General features: G+C 36.2%; 1 protein-coding gene across 5 annotated transcripts in view; it reads right to left on the reverse strand.

Annotated features, from left to right (window-relative positions):
• Positions 1–292: 292 nt before the first annotated feature.
• Positions 293–17431, reverse strand: part of HERC4 (HECT and RLD domain containing E3 ubiquitin protein ligase 4) — a 28605-nt gene continuing 11466 nt past the window's right edge. For 4 of the 5 annotated variants that reach the window (XM_015866403.2, XM_015866401.2, XM_015866402.2 and 1 more), the window contains 19 exons: positions 16978–17108; positions 15899–16059; positions 15415–15491; positions 13825–13949; positions 13236–13295; positions 12608–12719; positions 12086–12275; positions 11356–11528; positions 9863–9979; positions 7433–7456; positions 6864–6962; positions 6138–6305; positions 5870–6013; positions 4903–5069; positions 4044–4110; positions 3725–3807; positions 2454–2637; positions 1757–1859; positions 293–940 (listed from right to left, as the gene is read on the reverse strand). In XM_015866403.2, coding sequence (XP_015721889.1) covers positions 732–940; positions 1757–1859; positions 2454–2637; positions 3725–3807; positions 4044–4110; positions 4903–5069; positions 5870–6013; positions 6138–6305; positions 6864–6962; positions 7433–7456; positions 9863–9979; positions 11356–11528; positions 12086–12275; positions 12608–12719; positions 13236–13295; positions 13825–13949; positions 15415–15491; positions 15899–16059; positions 16978–17108 — 2394 coding nt within the window. In that variant the 3' untranslated portion in view covers positions 293–731. The remainder of the gene's footprint in view (positions 941–1756; positions 1860–2453; positions 2638–3724; positions 3808–4043; positions 4111–4902; positions 5070–5869; positions 6014–6137; positions 6306–6863; positions 6963–7432; positions 7457–9862; positions 9980–11355; positions 11529–12085; positions 12276–12607; positions 12720–13235; positions 13296–13824; positions 13950–15414; positions 15492–15898; positions 16060–16977; positions 17109–17431) is intronic. The other variant, XM_015866405.2, reaches the window with a different exon arrangement.

Genomic DNA, 17431 nt, shown 5'->3' on the forward strand with positions numbered 1-17431 from the left:
CTCGTCCATCCATGTATTAAAAATGCCATTGTATGCAGGCGTTTTTGTTGTCAGGTTTTTTTGTTGTTTTTTTTCTAACCAGCATTAAGTGACTGCTTCATGGAACTTGTTGGATTGTACACTGTGAAGATGAATGTCTTTCAAACAATAATTTTCATTATTAAGGTTCTTAAAACAAACCAGAAAAATATATCTTCAGAAATCAGAGTAGTCACTTTTTTTTGTTAAAAGCCATAAAATAAGCTCATATTCAATTACAAGCCATAGAAACCATACTGCTATCGGAACATAATTATTTTATCACAAAATTTTATTATTTACAAAATGAAAAGTTACCAAGTGAATTTTATCAGGGAAAGACCTAAATATTCTTACTAAGTGATCTGAAAAACTTAAGCAAGTCTCTCATGCACTCACACGCCAAATTGTCTGCATAAGATGAAATGTTAATTCATGTTAGTGAAACTTGACTCCCACTCACAATACTCTCATTTTATTGCAAGATGGCAAAATCAACATGGTTTTGTACAAGATTTATTAAGACAGTACCTCATTTTTGTTCCCCCTCCCCCCTCTTTTGGCTCCAATGAATATCCATACCACTTAACATTTTGCAAATAATCAATTATATTATCATCTCCATCATTTAATCCACTGAATTTACCACCACAAAAAAGACACAAGAAGTTAGTTTAATGATCCCACTTTACACAGATCTCTCATTCCTGAAGTTATACTAAACTGAAACCTTCGTAGTGATCTATAGCCTGGATCAGCTTAGATTTTAGGGTTTCTTTATCTGTGTATTTTGGAAGATCAAGAAGATTAAAGCAAGTGTGAGCTACCGGAAGATAACCTTCTCCACCTCCAGTTGGCTGGATGACTAGTTTAAGACACTTCATTCCAAGGATTGGAATACGATCACTGCCTGTCAGAAACACTGCCAAGAAAAAACAAACAAAGTCCTGAAAGCAGTTTAAGTTAAAACACCGTGTATTCCACATAGGCTGTTCTAGTTCTTATTTATATTTATCCATTATTCCAGCTGTACTTAGCTTTTCATGCTGAAACTGTTCAGATAAACTTGAAAACAAGAAATGACTTAGCCTGATCTCCAGCCTGCATAAGTGAAACCTCCCCTGTAACCTAACGTTATATACAAAGGAAAACATTTCATTCTCTCATACAAAACCAGTGCCCTTGACAGTCAAGATCAGAATTGGTTACCTAAAAATCACTAGCTTTACCTTTAGTGTACTTCTGAGCATCCTGAATCAGTTTGTTCAGTAAGAAAGTGGTTCTCAACATCAGCTCATTCACAAGAAGTTTCCCTAACTTGTACAGGCTAAGACAATTTCCCTCACATCAGTATCTTTAGGTACTGACCACCAGTTATAACTTGGCTATTCCACCTATTTACAGTGAAAAAACTAGAGAACGTGAACCTTAATTCAAATAACAGGGAAAAAATTGTAATCAGCAGACAGATGCCACCAGTAGCTCACACTGTTGGGCAATTCTTTTATTTGAAATGCTGCTTTGGCCTTCTGCGGCCTTATAAACCTCCACCACCCAAAACTGTTCAGGACAACTCCATGAAGGTCACAGAAAAGCTTATAATCAACTGCTTCTACTCTGTTTTTTTTTTCCCCCTCCATATGAAGTTAATCACACCTTTACCATTCTTATTGCAAGAACCTGAAATCAGTGATCCTGTTCAGTTAGAAATTTCTGCAAAGTACTGTTGAATACTTACACAAAAACTGTTTTTTCTTCTCCAAAGGCAACTGATGAAAAACCTCCCAGAATATTTTAATAGTAGGATGGTCTGCCCAGTATTCTCCTTTGTATTCTGTATTCTAAAACGAGAAGGAAATTATGTTACTTCTCAGTAGGATAATGCTGCAATAAAGTATAAATAACATGGTTCATGACAAGGGATACTTGCACTGAAAGTGACACACTGCCATCTTCTTGGCTCAAATTTCTGCAGCTCTTCAGTCTGATTTTAACTATATGGACAAATGGATGTACCTCAAAGCAGTCTCAATTCCAGAGAAGTTGTAATAAAGTCTCACAGTGAGTTTCAGTAACCAGAACTACCTACTTATATGGGCTGTATGCATTTTGTTCACTTTTCCCCTTCTAACTTAACTTTACAACTGCCTTTTCTTCCTCTTTATTCCCCCCAACTCTGATTTCCTTCAAAAATTAGATGAGAAAACTTTAAACAGGAAAATATTTTAGTGTCCTTATTTACTGACAACTTAAAACAAGAAGATTCTCAGTTATGCAGTTATCCAATAAAGGCTGCACTCACATACCACATGCTAATAGAGAAAACAGAGCTTAAAATAATACCTTGAGATTATTTTTGCATCCTGAAATTTAAAAAATATATACAAAACAAAGCGCCAACTACGTTGTTTGTTCATTTTATTTTTTTTTTTTACCTTCTCCAGTTCTTTCCAATCGTAATTTGTGTTCCCGATTACCATTGACTGCAACTCGCTGGGCTGGAAGAGCTGAAGAACTTTCCCTCCACATACTTTGTGGAAGCCTGCATGGAATGCATTGAATAAGGAAGCTACTGATTTGTTGAAGATGTAATCCACATACGCATCTACAAAATCTTGCCTGTACAAAGACAAAACAATTATGTTGAGAGGAGAAGAAAACAAAAGTATGTGTCCATAAACAAGTAGCCATTTCAGTACAGAAAACTTCACGGGAAGTTGAGCAAAAAGGGTCCTAGGCTATTATGTGCTCCATGTTACAGCCACAGTGAAGATAACCTGAATGAAAACAGCACACAAACATACATTTATTCCAAGACAGAGACAGTAATGTACAAGACAAAACCAAGAGTGTTTTGTGTTACTGATTTTCAGGCATCACTGCACCCATCACAGTGAACTGGACTGAACAGCAACACACTCATAGGCCTGGAGTTGTACACAGTATCCTGAAGCCAGCTGGTGCCAAAATTGGTGTATTTTGGCTTTGCTCTGATTTTATTATAAAGCATTACCATATGTGCACAGAAGATGAAAATCAATTTCAAGTAGCCATTTGAGTCCTACACATTTTAAAAAAATCAGGGAAAAAAGTTAGGATACATGAAGTTAGAAATACATTAAGGGAATGACCAATAAGGGATAAGAAAGTAATATTCTGCACAAATAGACGTGAGTACCAGAAATATTCTACCTATCCTCCAAGAGCAGAAGGGGAACAAAGGGTAGGAGAAGCTGCTTTTATAAAACAGATTTAACAGAACCCATGAAAGAAGGAGAAAACCACACCCCATGTATTCATTAGACAGTGACACTAGATAACAGACTAATGTACCTGTTCTACAAAGTGAACTCTTCTCTGAAATAGTATTTCACATACCACATACATAACAGCATCTAAGTTGATGTTTTCACTGTGACTCAGTAACTTTCTGCAGAACCATTTCTGACCTTCTGAAATCACGTATTCAAATGGGCACTAAAGAGTTTCAAAATACTTCTGAGGCCAAAGTGAAAAAAAGATTTTGCATACTAAGCAACCTTAGATGTCTAACTACAACAGCTACTTACATCATACATAAGAGAACAGCTTGGAAAACAACAGTAGCAACTAGTGAAGCAACTTAACAAATTATCTCTTTAGCAGCCAAGTTACATTCCCACAGCAGACAGTAACACTGAACTACTTGGTGATCCAGAACACTCACCTATTTTGTTTGACTACAGGAATGTCAGCACCATTAGGAACAAGTTCTTTAATTTCTGTTGTACCAAAATTTTCCACAGTGATCTATTTAAAACAAAAATAGTATGAATTTTATTTACTGTGTAGAGGACTTCTTCCCACCTTTTAGTTAACAGTATAGTGAATGGCAGATAGAACTTAACATGTTAAGCACAGAAAAATAAATTGAGGACAATCAGCAGCCAATATATCTGCCCAAGCAATCCATCAAATGAAGCTGTAATACACAGTACAAACTCTACTAGTAAAAAACAACGCTTCCAAAGTCAAGAAAAACTTACAGTAAAATTAAGACAAAATGCCTCTTCTATGTCATCCTCTGGATAGTCTAGTAGTTGCTGCATTCCCCTGAAAAACAAATTACAAAGTACATGTACCAGTGAGAGGAGTACAAAAAAGTTCTACTATGATATTCCAGTTAATAGTTTGCTGAATTGCAGTGCTGGGAAATTTCAAGCAAATCACTTTGCTTTCAAAAGTACAGAACGCAAAGCTTTAAAGAAAAAATGGCTTGGTTTTCCTATTATTTGTACTGTTGCTTCCTTTTGATTCTCTCCAGGAGAGAAGAGAGAAGATTAATACCCCAATATCTAGCTTCAGCTCAGGGAAGGATTCCCAAGACAGAGGTGCTAATTTCTTATTAACCATTGATGGTGTTTCCAATTATCTTGTTCAGTTTCTCCTTTACCTACAAAAAGCTTTTGCATTCATAACACTGAGGCAATCTAACTCCACCTGAAAATCCTACCTGCTGTTTCCATTCATATCCCTACAAAGGCAGTTATTTAGCATGCACTTGCTTCTGAAATAAGTGAAAATGCTTCCTCCTCGGATTAATCAAAATATACAGAACTAAAACTATGTTCACACTTGTTTTATAAAATTAATAGTAGAATCTCAAAGCTTTCAAGTTCCAAAGGTTCTTGTAGGACAATAAAAGCACAGAAGAGATGAATATCAAAAGCAAACACTTAGAGAAGCAGCTCTTTAACAATAGCACACATCTGAAATGGCACAATAACTACAAGTTACTCTGAGATGTTTATCCTGTGTGAACGGCATGCATTTTCTTTAACCCTTCTAAGGAAAGTGTTGAATTCAAAACTAATTCCTAATCCCACTCATTTTCCTCTTGCTTACCTGCCAACATCTGGCATTAACTCTTTTAAATCATCCAGGGATGGCTTCTTATTCAACAGCTTTTTATACAAAGCCAAAGGGAAGTGAAGGTCTACAATAGTAAAATTATATATTGCTAGCCCACAGACAACACCAATCAAATGAAACAAGTCACTGTCTTCAAAGGTCTAAGAACAGAAAACAAACAAAATATTTTAAAACAAGTTATTTTAATCATTTATAATCCAGAAAAAAAGGTATGCATATTAAAACAACAGCTGAGATACAACATGTTTTGTATTCCAAGAGATGCATGCTGCTGAAACTACCGTATAAAGATTCCATTTTTGTGAGTTATTATTACAACACTCATATATATTACAATACTTAAATATATTTTTATTTAAATTAATTGGGAAGGAGAGGTGAGGAGCTTGCTGTTGACTTCCGGGGACTAAACAAGTTCTAAGACTTTAAGGCTTAGAACACAACTGTGAAAACATTAATATCTAGATATCAGTGATATAAGCGAGTGCTAACTAGAGTTAGTTAGCGTGTTCCACTGAAAGAGGACTAAAAAGTCCATGATCAAAACTTCCAAGCAAGTACAACCAGGTGACTACCAAAAAGTGGGCCAAAAAATGCAAATGAATGCAGAAAATAGAGGTTTGACATGCCACATCCATTTTCTCCTCCACTCCAATTCTACTTTTGGAGTCAATTGGCCCATCTGCCTACCCAAGTCATCTCAGCTGGGGACAAATGGTAAGGAGTAAAGTAAGGAGAAGGGTCAGGGGAAAAAAAGAAAAAGGAAAAAGGAAAAAAAGGGGAAAGTTTTGATCTAGCAATGACAAAAATTACAGTTTTTCAAGATTACTTCTTTCAGCTTCTCCTCTCAAAATAAAACTACCACAAACTCTTATGTTCATACATAATTAACAAAATATTTTAACTGAAAGAAAAATTATGACTGCCAATTGCACCCTACCTTGTCAGAGAACCAGATCAGCCTGGACTCTTCGTAATACCTGAACATTCCATATTTGGGATCTAGCAACTCCCTCATTATGAGCAAAAAAAATTCTTTGCGAACACCACCAACATCAACAGCTTCTTCCCCTACAAAAATAACCTGAAACACACACTTCAATTAGTGCAGAATTGAGAAGGAACATGAAACAACTTTTGTCTAAAACATACTCTCAATTACTATCGCATCAGTGAAAGACACTCAGGTCAGTATGTACTGGCAGTACCTTCAGAGGCTTCTTGTAGTCTACATTCTTTGTTTTCCTTAGGACTTCCACAGCATCTCCTACAATATTGTCTCTCCTCACCATCAGTATCAGGCATGGGTTAACAGACTCAAATACTGGCAGAAAAAGAGATGACAAATTCTGCCTGTGAGCCTGATCAACAGCCATCTGGGAGGGGAAAAAAAGAAGCAAAATGTAATTGTCAGTAGGTGACTTAAGATTCCTATCAACACTAATTGGTCTCATCAACACTAATACACGTAGGGAAGACACAGAATACAGCTTCTGACATTCCAAGTAAAATACTCTGGGTTAGAAAAGGAAGCAAAAAGGAAAAAATATGTACATAACACCTCCCTCCTCCCACTAAAAAAAAAAAAAAATGCATTTTATCTAACAGGAAAATGAAGCCTATTCGGCATGACAAAGCTATTAAAAAGTATCCTTATTACTCAGGGCTAATGTGAAAGAATGCACCCAGTTAACAAAAGGGGAAAAAGTTCAATGGATGTTTATATAAATAATAATTTTATTTCAGCGAGATTCCTACCAGCTTCTGCCATATACAAACTTAGAGGAAAAAACCAGATCCCTTACTCTCATGGAGAAGAGGATTGAGTTGGCAGAGTGGGAAATAACTGAGACCACCAAAAAAGGCACACCAACCCTCCAAAGCCTCCAACTAAACTCAAAATAAGTTAAATCTTTAAAAGAACTGACTCATACCTGCATCTGCATGACTGCATCTGTTTGCAGAAGAGTTGTCTTCGCCTGGGCATCAAAAACAAATGGGTACGTGCAAATGGTAACAGGCATGTCTGTTAGCTAGAATGAGAAGAACCATGTCATCATTCTGTTTATTGAAGAAAACCCACAACCACAATTAAAGAAACAATTACATTTATATTCATTTAATACATCTATTTTACTGAAAAGAGAAATAAATCTTCACTCACTGTTAACAGAGGACCTGAAATACCTCAGAAGTGAAGGACATGTTCAGTATTTCAGCTAGGAAAAAACCCACCCCCACTTAAAAGAAGTGAAATTAGAATGTGTTAAGTTCACTCCTTTTGTTACAACTAGTAGATACCACCAAACAAGTCTTTGTTTTCAAACTCTGCTCTGAATTTGCAACAAAATTACATACTACTGCCCCATAAAAACCTTCTCAGTTTACAGTCCTAAAGAGTTAAAAGCTTTACTCCTAATGGAACACATCACACAGTCCTTGGCACTCCTGTTTCTGATTTCCTTACATTCCAGAAAAGAAACCAGATTGCAGCCCATCTTACCTCAGTTAATCCATGGTTGACATCCTATGACAGCATTTGCACAAAGGCAGCAATAATTAAGATGAAAAAGCAGCATTAGTGTCTGCATTAATTATTCATCTCTGATGTAGAATTATTTAGCTATATCTTCCCCCCCAAAAAAAAAGTTTTACTGAAAAACTGATAAGCATTGTAATTAATCTACAAAATACAACTATGCCTTTCGATACCCTATATATACCCTTAAAAGGGAGCATCAGAACACCTCTTAAATGACTATTCCCACACATTAATAAATGACATTTGCTTTCACAGATATTTTCAATCTAAAGTGATTACAGCATGTCACATTGAATTCAAAACATTTGAAATGAGCAAAAATTTTAAGTTAACAGAAAAATTGGTCATTAAATTTCAATCATTTAGACCGATGACACTGCATATGAGAAAAGCAACCGAGTTTTGCGATTTGAGACAGGCCAATACATATTGCGATCCCTGTGTGGAGACATTCAGAACAAGTCAGGTAACTGCTAAGAAACTAAGTCATGCACCCAGTGGATAAATAAATAAACGTGAAATGTGAAAATACATGAGGCTCTGAATTGCAACATGTAGACAACTACAGCTCAGACAAAGTGATGGCCAAAATAACATCATCTGTAAAACGTGCTCTCTACGTATCTCTAATTCCTAAAGGAAACACTTTCAGCAGTCCTTTTCCCACAGGTAGATTTACGCAATGCTGTACTCTTGTTGCTGCGTTTATTTCTAAAACACTTCTTCCATCAACACCTTTAAGGATGTTATTCAGTAACTTTAATATTCCCCAACTCCTCTTTTTTTAAAAGCACAGCATTTCTTTTTCTTCAGTTCTTAAAAGTACTCTTCTTTTACTTTTTTTTTCTGTTATTTTCCTCTCCACACTTTACTCAAGGAACTGAATAAACAGCTTTGTCTCAAGATATGGCAATAAAAATATGACAGTGGCAAAAGAAATTCTGATTCATTACTAGTGGTTCAATAGGCAAGTAGGGCTTCTTATTGTTGTATAATCAAAAGCACAAGAAACTAGTGGATATGAAGGCAAGAAAAGGCCATCCAAAACACTGATACAAGAGAGAAGACTAGTGCCATGGAACTTCTTTCAGATCTATAATAAATCATAGTAATTGGACTTAAAGACACATACATGATGAAATAATAAATGATTAAAGGGAAGTCAGTATCTAGTATTTTCTGACTGTTGTAAAGATCCTGCTCAACTCTTCTGATTTGACTAACAAATGCAGCTTTAAACTTTAAAATAAATCCATTTTCCAGCTCTCATTTTCCTGTATCTCAGAATTCTTTTCCCTGATCATGACAAATGCAATTCTGATTTGTTTGCATCCACATAAAGCTTGGCTGTGAAGGTCACTATCTTTCTAATTCTCTCTATCCTCCACCAGCATACTCTATTCCAAATGTACAACCTGCCTCTATTTCCAAGACGTTGCAATATTTACCTACACCTTCTGTATCTCATTTACTATATTATCTGTCAGCCACCAACCTACCTCAAGCACTGATTATTTTTCTGAAAAGCCTGGCTGACTCAAAGCTCTGATGGCTATAAATATCAGCTCATTATTTCCTTTCCTCACACCCCCCCCCCCCCCCCAGTGTTCCTGCTGTTGCTATTTTACTTTGCAGTTTTATATTCTTTAGTAGACAAACCACCATTTGCTTTGTATTCATCAAATACAGAGCAAAAGCAGGCTTTCCTTTTTCAGGACCTTCTGGATACCACTGCAGAAGAGTTATGTTTATGTAGACAAAGCAAGTATATTAACCTACTCTATTCTTTCAAGACTAAAGTCAACTGTTTGACAATATCTTATCCAAGTGATTGTTTCCATGCGTGGTCATTTACTCCCACTCCCACTCTATTTACAGATCCAATAAACAATTACTTCACTTCTCATCACTACACAGTGATAAGCACAATATAATATTAATAATCTGTTCCCTGTAAATCCCTACTCTGTTTCCTGACTTAGTTTTGCAGGACACATTCAGCTTTCTTTAAGTCTTGATTACTCCGACCAAACGTAGTTCACATGGTGACTTAGGTTATTTGAGATGCTGCCCTACCAAGAGTTATCACTTCCCTAACTTTTGATACAGCAAACCTTAACAGGTAGCATTCTGAGTCACCTTTTAGTTAATCCATTAAAATGCTAAATGGTGTCAGTCCTAAGAATGATACCCTACAAGAAATACATCTATTTAACACGTCTTCCATAACTAGCACCTGACATAAGTTGAGTCATTCATTATCATTGTCTGTCATCATACTTGTATGAAAACAAAGTGTACCTATTTAGAGAATCTAGGAGCTTCCATAAAAAGACAAAACCAAACATAAGGTGGAAGGGGAAGATTAAATTTAAGCAAAAGAAGCCTTACCATTCCAAATACCTGCTGCTGGACCCAGTTGACATAGTCATTTCTGATATCTATCAAATCTTGTATTTCATGAATATAAAATCTGTCATACTGGATAACTTGTCCTCTTTCATTTACCTAAAGAAATTAAGTTCATCACTTTGTATCATCTTTTCATAATGGATTCTTTTTTATTTTTCAAGCATTCATTATGTCAGCCACAGATACCCAGCCACTAAAAAGTTCTAGGAAAACAACAATGCCTACAAGCAAACAAGAACAGTGGTAAAGATAAGGAAAGATGGATTAATCATAATTCCATCCAAGGTACAAAGAAAAATAACTAAGTGTATAATACTGCACAACGCAGTGCTGCCACCCTGACACATCATGAGATCACACAGGAACAACATTTGCTTATGTACAAGTTTAAGAGCAACAATTCAAGAACGTTGGCCTTTCTGACACGATGAATACTACTTCAGTTACATGGTATGTGAGGAACAATTTCCATTTAAAAATACTGAGCTTAGAAAGGTAAGAGACAGAAAGACCCTTTTACAAAGCGTAATTCTAATCCCAGACCCTCCCAGAAAATGCACTAAATTTGCTTTCCAAATGACAGATAAGCACCAGTCACTATCAAAACAGAAAGACAGGATTTCATCTTTATAAATGGGTAATCTGAATTTATTTTCTTAAACAATCACAAACAAACAAACAAACAAAAAAAAAAACAAAAACCACACACACACACACACACACAAAAAAGGGAAATAGCAATAAAAAAAACGAATAGTAAATCCATGAAATATCCTAGAAATGTTTTTTTCTTATTTTCTTCCTCTTACCTTAGTTCACATCTGGTAATTATTAAGAATTTGTCGATAAACCTACCTCGCCACCCAACTGTTCCTAAATCTATTTCTACATTGTTATTACTGCTGGGTTTAAAAAAAAAAAAAAAACAAACACATGAATTTGGAAGAGGAGATCAGGAGGGGGAACCTCAGCAACTGTTACACACAACAGCTTCTCAGGCTTGTGATGTTTAGTCAGGTTACTATGAATCATTTGGGCTATTTTTGTTCAAAGCTCAAAAATTCATTGATTTTCATGTATTAAATTAAGACACTAAAACCCTGAGTAAACACATGACAGGAGAAATTCCTGTCCTGGTAAAACTGCTCAAACCTACCTCAAAACACAACCTGCTCTTACCTTCCAATATTGACCTTATTCACTGTCATTTCTAAACTATTTCTTTCCAACATGCCCTCACAGATGCAATTACTTGGGTCAGTCACAAGAAAATAGATAATTCCATCACCATCTCAGATGAGAGTCCAGAATTCTAACATTTTTTAGGCCCAAAACAAACAACTACAGATTCTCCTGTAGATGTCAAGTCTAAATATTTAAAACTGTTCAGTTATTTAACTTCTTTCAACAACTACACAGCACACAAAAAAACAAACAGATAAAGTAGTCAGCTCAAATTGATGTAAACATACCCTGTGCAGTATTTCTAGAACTCTGAAAGCTGTGTGTAGAAAGTTTGTAAATATTCTTCGTTCGGATGGAGGAATGCCAATCTTATAGAGCTTCAAGAGGTGAACTACAACATCCTTGTAGAGTTCCACTATTTTGAGGAATAATGGAGGTTCAAGTACAGACCACCAATTTTCTGTCAACAAACAACAACCATACAAATATAGTACTTGCCACTATAACATTATATTGTTTTTTAAATCAAAAGAACATTTTTTATTTGAAAATGTACTTGTCAGTTACCAAAAACTGTAAGAAGAGGTGAGCAGAGATAGAACAACATAGTTTGGATGCATTATTACACATTCAGCTCTTTACAGAGCAAGATTTAGCGAAACAGTCTTCCAACTTTAAAATGGTCCTGGTGTACTACTCCATGGTGTTACCTTCTCTGCCCACCCTGTTCTGGGCTATTAGTAGCTGAGCACACATAAGCACTACTAAAATGGGGAAGGCTCTGAAGAACAGAAAGAGACTTTCAACAAACTTTTGAGTGCAGAAGCTAGGATAGGTGTTTTCTTTAATATTATGCAACATTAACCCTTAACTTTCTGATTGAAAAATCCAACAGAACTGTAAATAACCAGCATGTTGTTGAGACCACGTCTTCACTGATTAAATTCTTAATATTTTCATTCCTACATCCTTTTAAGAGTAAAATAAATAAATAAATAAATAAATTCAATTTCTTACCAAGAACTTTCAAAGGAGCTTTTTCTAGTTTCAGAATTGCTGTACCAAACGGAATAGCTAATGTTGTGAAATTGTTTGCATCACTCATCAGCGGGCACTCTGGTAGAGTGAGATACAGCCTTAAAGCTTCAACATCTGGTAAAGAGCTGCTCAATTTTGGAATAAGGTTCTTTTCCAAACTAGCTGCCACCTACAGAGCGTAATAAAATTCACTTTAATACATTTGTATATTTCAACAAAATCTGATCTAGATAAAAAGTAAACTAGAAAATAATAATCAAGAGTTTAAGTTAAGCTACATTATAATATTTAATTTACTGTTTTGGTTCTGGATTTTAAAATACAGACATGCAATATGCTGGTGTTACCATCTAGCACAACACAATACAGTTTTTACATATCTGTAGTTGAAATATTATTGAGTAAAGAATGCAACTAAATGTTTCCAAGCAAGCATAACAAAAGCATTTCTATATAGGTATAAAGATGTTTCGAAACATAAAGAAAATATGCAGCACAAACCTGTTGTGATATATGAGCGTGGTCAGGCTGTATAAGTTTGTGAAATAGTAGTCTAGCAGCATTCATATCAACCCCTGAGAATCTAACGCTGGTTTTGTAATGATCATCATTGCTATAGCAAGGAGAAAAAAATACAGAAAAAGACTGAATCCTGTATTTTCAGCACTCTGCAAGTTTTCCACCATGATTTTTTAGCCTTATCTACTGTGGAACTTAAGTGTCATCGATCACAGTATCAGACTTCCATCATGCAACATTCAAAGCAATTAATAAAAAATTCCAACTGCCAGGCAATCAAGTAAAAAAAACACCAAGATCTAAAACAGGCTGCACAACAAATTCTTCTTGAATCATATACAACTTGCAGCTGTCAAGTAACGAGTTTTGCTGGTTAATAGGGCAGCAGCCAGGAGGCATGCACTTCCAAGAACTGCTAGGAGACATACTGTATTTGATCCAGCTGATAACTTATATGTAATAAAGGAGCTAGAAAGTTAAAGCAAAAGCATCTGAGTAACATTAAGACAAAAAAATTGAATGAAGGTGTTACTGTTGAAACAACAGACACTAGGAAGTTGGTCACAGACTCTTCTGTTCATAGGAATACCTGTTCAAAAGGTACTCTTACCTCAAAGCCAAAAAGCTCCCATTCAGGCACCCAGCTGAGGAGAACGTTCCATCAATCTCACTGAAAGTTTTCATATGAAAGAAGTTAATTTCTTTTGTGTTCTTTTCTACAAATCAGCATTTTCTATTAGAAACTGTATTTAATTTCTAATGAGTGACACATTGTACGTATGATCTTATTCTGAGTTCAGTCTGAGGTTTTAAGTCATAAAAATCTCCATTCAAGACTGGATGCTTAAATAATGCCAACAAAGGAAGAATTTTCCAGTTCATTTTTCTTTGCACACTCCTCTTGAATAGTAGTGGGAACAATCTTTGAGTTACGCTCAAAATTCTTTACACACACTGTCATTTTTCAATGCACAACTAAATAATTAAATCTTGTATTAAGCTCAGGTGACTAAATTGTGCTGGCTGAGACACAGACTAAAAGAGCTAAATTACTTCATGACAACAAAAGCACAGCAAATAATCTGCTCATAATAAAAGTCAGTAATTAAAAATACCTTTGCTGTGTTTGTTCAGACCCACATTTACATCCAAATCAAATAAAATCATGAAAGACAACTTTTTTCCTCAACAAAGCTTACTTAGCTATCTCTACAGGAAGCCTTCCAGATGGGAAAGTCAGCAATCTTTGAATGAATGTTTCATTCACAGTCCAGATCTGCTTCAAAATGTCAGGATACCTGAAGTCATCTGGTGGCACCATGTTCTAAAGTTTAAAGAACACAACGAATCAGGCACATAAGGCTGATTTCCATGAAATCAGTCCTGTGGTTAAGCTCTCTTCTTCATTGATTGACCATTTGCCTACCCAAAGTATTACTGTGAAATAAGCTAACAGATAAAATTACTGTATTCTACTAGTTAGTTCACTGCCAGGCCACGAGCATACAGAAGAGGATCCATTCACACTTCGGGTAGCTGCCCTCCCACCCCACATCCATCAGACAACTCTGAGAATGAATCACGTCTCTCTGTTGAATATTACTGCATCAACACAGAACTTGCAATCTGATACGCTTCTCATCTTAAATGAATTACAGAGATTTCTAATAGAAAAGGGAAAGAAACAAGAAAATCATTTTGAGTAGGAGACCTGGTCCAGAAGGAGGTGGCAAGCAGCACCAAAACTAAAATAAAACTAGTAAAAGACATTTCTCTTGAGGATGCAGGCTGGCAAACAGAGCTGACTCAGTTTAATGGTGACTAGCTGTTGCCAAATTCAGTACCCTGATCCCATCCTCCAGGATCTTAATGTTTTCCTTGGGTCCAGCAGAAATATCACTTAGACACATGGTGAAACAACTTGGGGAACTGACCTGTCCAAAAATTAACTTGAAAAAAAGTCAAGCAGGCCTGGCTGAGACCCCTTAGCTGGCAAGGGCACGCAGGTCTCAGCAGTACAGTACTCACATAACTTTGAAAGAAGTCGATGCAAACTGACAAACTAACAAGTATTAAAAGGGATATTTCTGCAGCACCAAAGTCCATCTATGGCTAACGCTTTTTGTACAGAACAAACCACAATAACTGCATTCATAGAGTTCACCTCAATTAGTCATTCAGAATCTACTTCAGCTATTATGAAACTTGTACAGTAGAATCTTTTTTTAGTAGAAGAATTTTAATAGAGAAGTTTTGAGCCTCTGCTACCAATGATTTTTCTGTTCTACACCTGTTAAACAAATTCTATCACATACAGTAACAGTTACCAACAATCAGAATTGGAAAACAGGAGAAACACTGTTACTTCCCCATAATCAGAACAGGCTGTAGGAATAAAAGGTCACTGTAAGCCTGACCTGTACTCAGTTTTGCTTGACAAACACGTCTTCCCCTAAAACCTTACTGTTTCCCTTCGCTGCCTAATTGTTTTTTTTTCTGTGATTCCATTAAAAGGGAAATTTCATTAAAATGTGATTCCATTAAGAGGGAGGAAAGGCACACATTCATCACTCAGCAAAAATCTTCTGCCCAAAAGCTTCACCAACAGCTAACACTCAAACTCTATCTGAGAACTCACTGCTAAACTGATGCAATGCCTTGTGCTTCCATACTCTAAAATATTACAGTGTAGTTCTGCACCTTAATATCAAAGTCTCTTGAAGAGCATCAGAAAAAAAGAAGCTGAGTTTTAAATATATTTTCATTCCAAAATACATTTAATTTGTTACCTGTGGATAAAAGTAGTGTGCAAAACTTTGGTCCCCACCAGAGAAAATTCTTTTTACGCAATAATACTGCTCGCTGTCTGCAAGAACAATAACATAGAGGCAACTGAAAAAGTGAATTTGAGAAATACTCAAGATGCTGCAATAAACACATTCAGTTGGGAAACAGATCATCTGTTACATACCCTTGGTGTCAGTAATTCTTCACAGTGCAATCAGTAAAGCCATCTTTGACAGACTAAGCAATAAGAGCTCTAAGCTAATGCTCTAGCGCTAACAAGGCACCTAACCCAACAGCACATCTAAGCAGTTTTTGCAAGTACTTCTCACAAAAGCAATGGACTTTAAAGGACTTTAAAAGGACTTTAATAGAGCACAGTGAAAACAAACTGTTGGTAAGGAAACAATTATAATCCTGTCTCAAGATCTGCAAAACACTTCCTAAGGAACACAAATCTAATAAGTAAATACGCTAGGTGTTGCTTACCTGCAGGTACCAGGCACTGAGTACTGTAAGGAAGCCAGTTTCCTTTTACTGTGAAGGGACTTTTCCTATTACTGGTTGTTCCTGTACCTAATTGCCCATTACCTCCAAGTCCAAAAGAGTAAATTCTTCCAGAAGAGGGAACAAATGCAGTAGTGTGCTGCCTAAGGGAAATAGAATTCAGTAACAAAACCCTCAGCATCACAACATGCTTTGCACAGGCCAACCTAAGAATTTTGTTGAACAGTATGTGAAAGGTCCTGTTAACACTCCACATCTCTATTGGAAAAGCACCGTCACTGACAACATTGTCAAAACATTTTCCTGGAAATGTTCCAGGAACAGAGATGCCAGGTTTTGCCTTGAACCCGGCACAATGTTTGATCCTTTGAGCATCTCTCTAGACATTCAAAAATGTTTTGTTTCTACCAGATTGGCTGCATCCCACCTTGTTCCTGCAGACACCCCAGGTCAGGCTGGACAGGGTGGGGTTTAGCTCCTGTTGGAGCTGTAGGTGTTCCTGCTCATTGCAGAGGAGTTGGGCCAGACGGCCTTTAAGGGTCCCTTCCAACTCAAATGATCCAATGATTCTACTGTTCCTCATCCCAACACTAGTTGCCCCCTCCCCTAACATCCACATAAGAACAATTGCTATCGAGTTCACTAAATGAAAAAGGTCCAATTTGTTATGAAGAAATGATTGCATAATACACATTTTTTTTAAAATCCAAGTAACAACACATGCTTATCTCATGAAAAAATTGTTAGAATTAACTGTTTTGGACAACCTCCCCAAACACCCTCTTTCTTTAACAGGGAATAATTAAGTGACAGCAATAAGCAAGTGCACAATTATTAACATTTTCAGTTCAGAGAATGAGAGCTCTCAAATACAGAGACTTCCATATGAGTTCTAGTGAATGTTTTTAAAACCTCACTAAAGCATCTCTTTCACTAGAGACTATCTTCCACAAAAGAAAGGTTAAAGAAAAAACAAAACACTTTGTATTAGAATTTATACAAAGTTTTACACAAAATAACTGTTTCTAAGATTCACAGTGCTAGTACGAAACAGGCCTTACCTTCCACAAGTTATCTGCGTGACAAGACTTCCCATCAGTTCAAAAACTTTCCTTGGGTTTATCTCATGGCTGGTAGAGTTATGACCCAACTGACCATAGCCTCCAGCTCCAAATGTAAAAACCCCACCTTCCTAAACAAGTAAATTACGCGGATTAAAATAATAGTATGTCTTGGAAGAAGAAAATAGTAAGAAAAAGGGGTTTAATAAATCACCTTGTCTGATAATTTTGGAATTGTGGGGAAAGGACTAAAAACAGATTTGTGCAAGAGGCCCTTGAGACACAGAAAGATCACAAGGTTAATAGTATCATGAAAACGCAGCATTGCTGTCATGGCTATTACCCTATTTGTGTTAAATCTGAGCCTTGTAATTTCACGTTATTTGCGTTACTGACAGGCACTAATCCTCGTCCTTTCCTCCTTTCCAGATTTCATAGTGACCTATAGTGTATA

The sequence above is a fragment of the Coturnix japonica genome, chromosome 6 (genome assembly GCF_001577835.2).
Source record: "Coturnix japonica isolate 7356 chromosome 6, Coturnix japonica 2.1, whole genome shotgun sequence".
NCBI classification, from domain to species: Eukaryota; Metazoa; Chordata; class Aves; order Galliformes; family Phasianidae; genus Coturnix; species Coturnix japonica.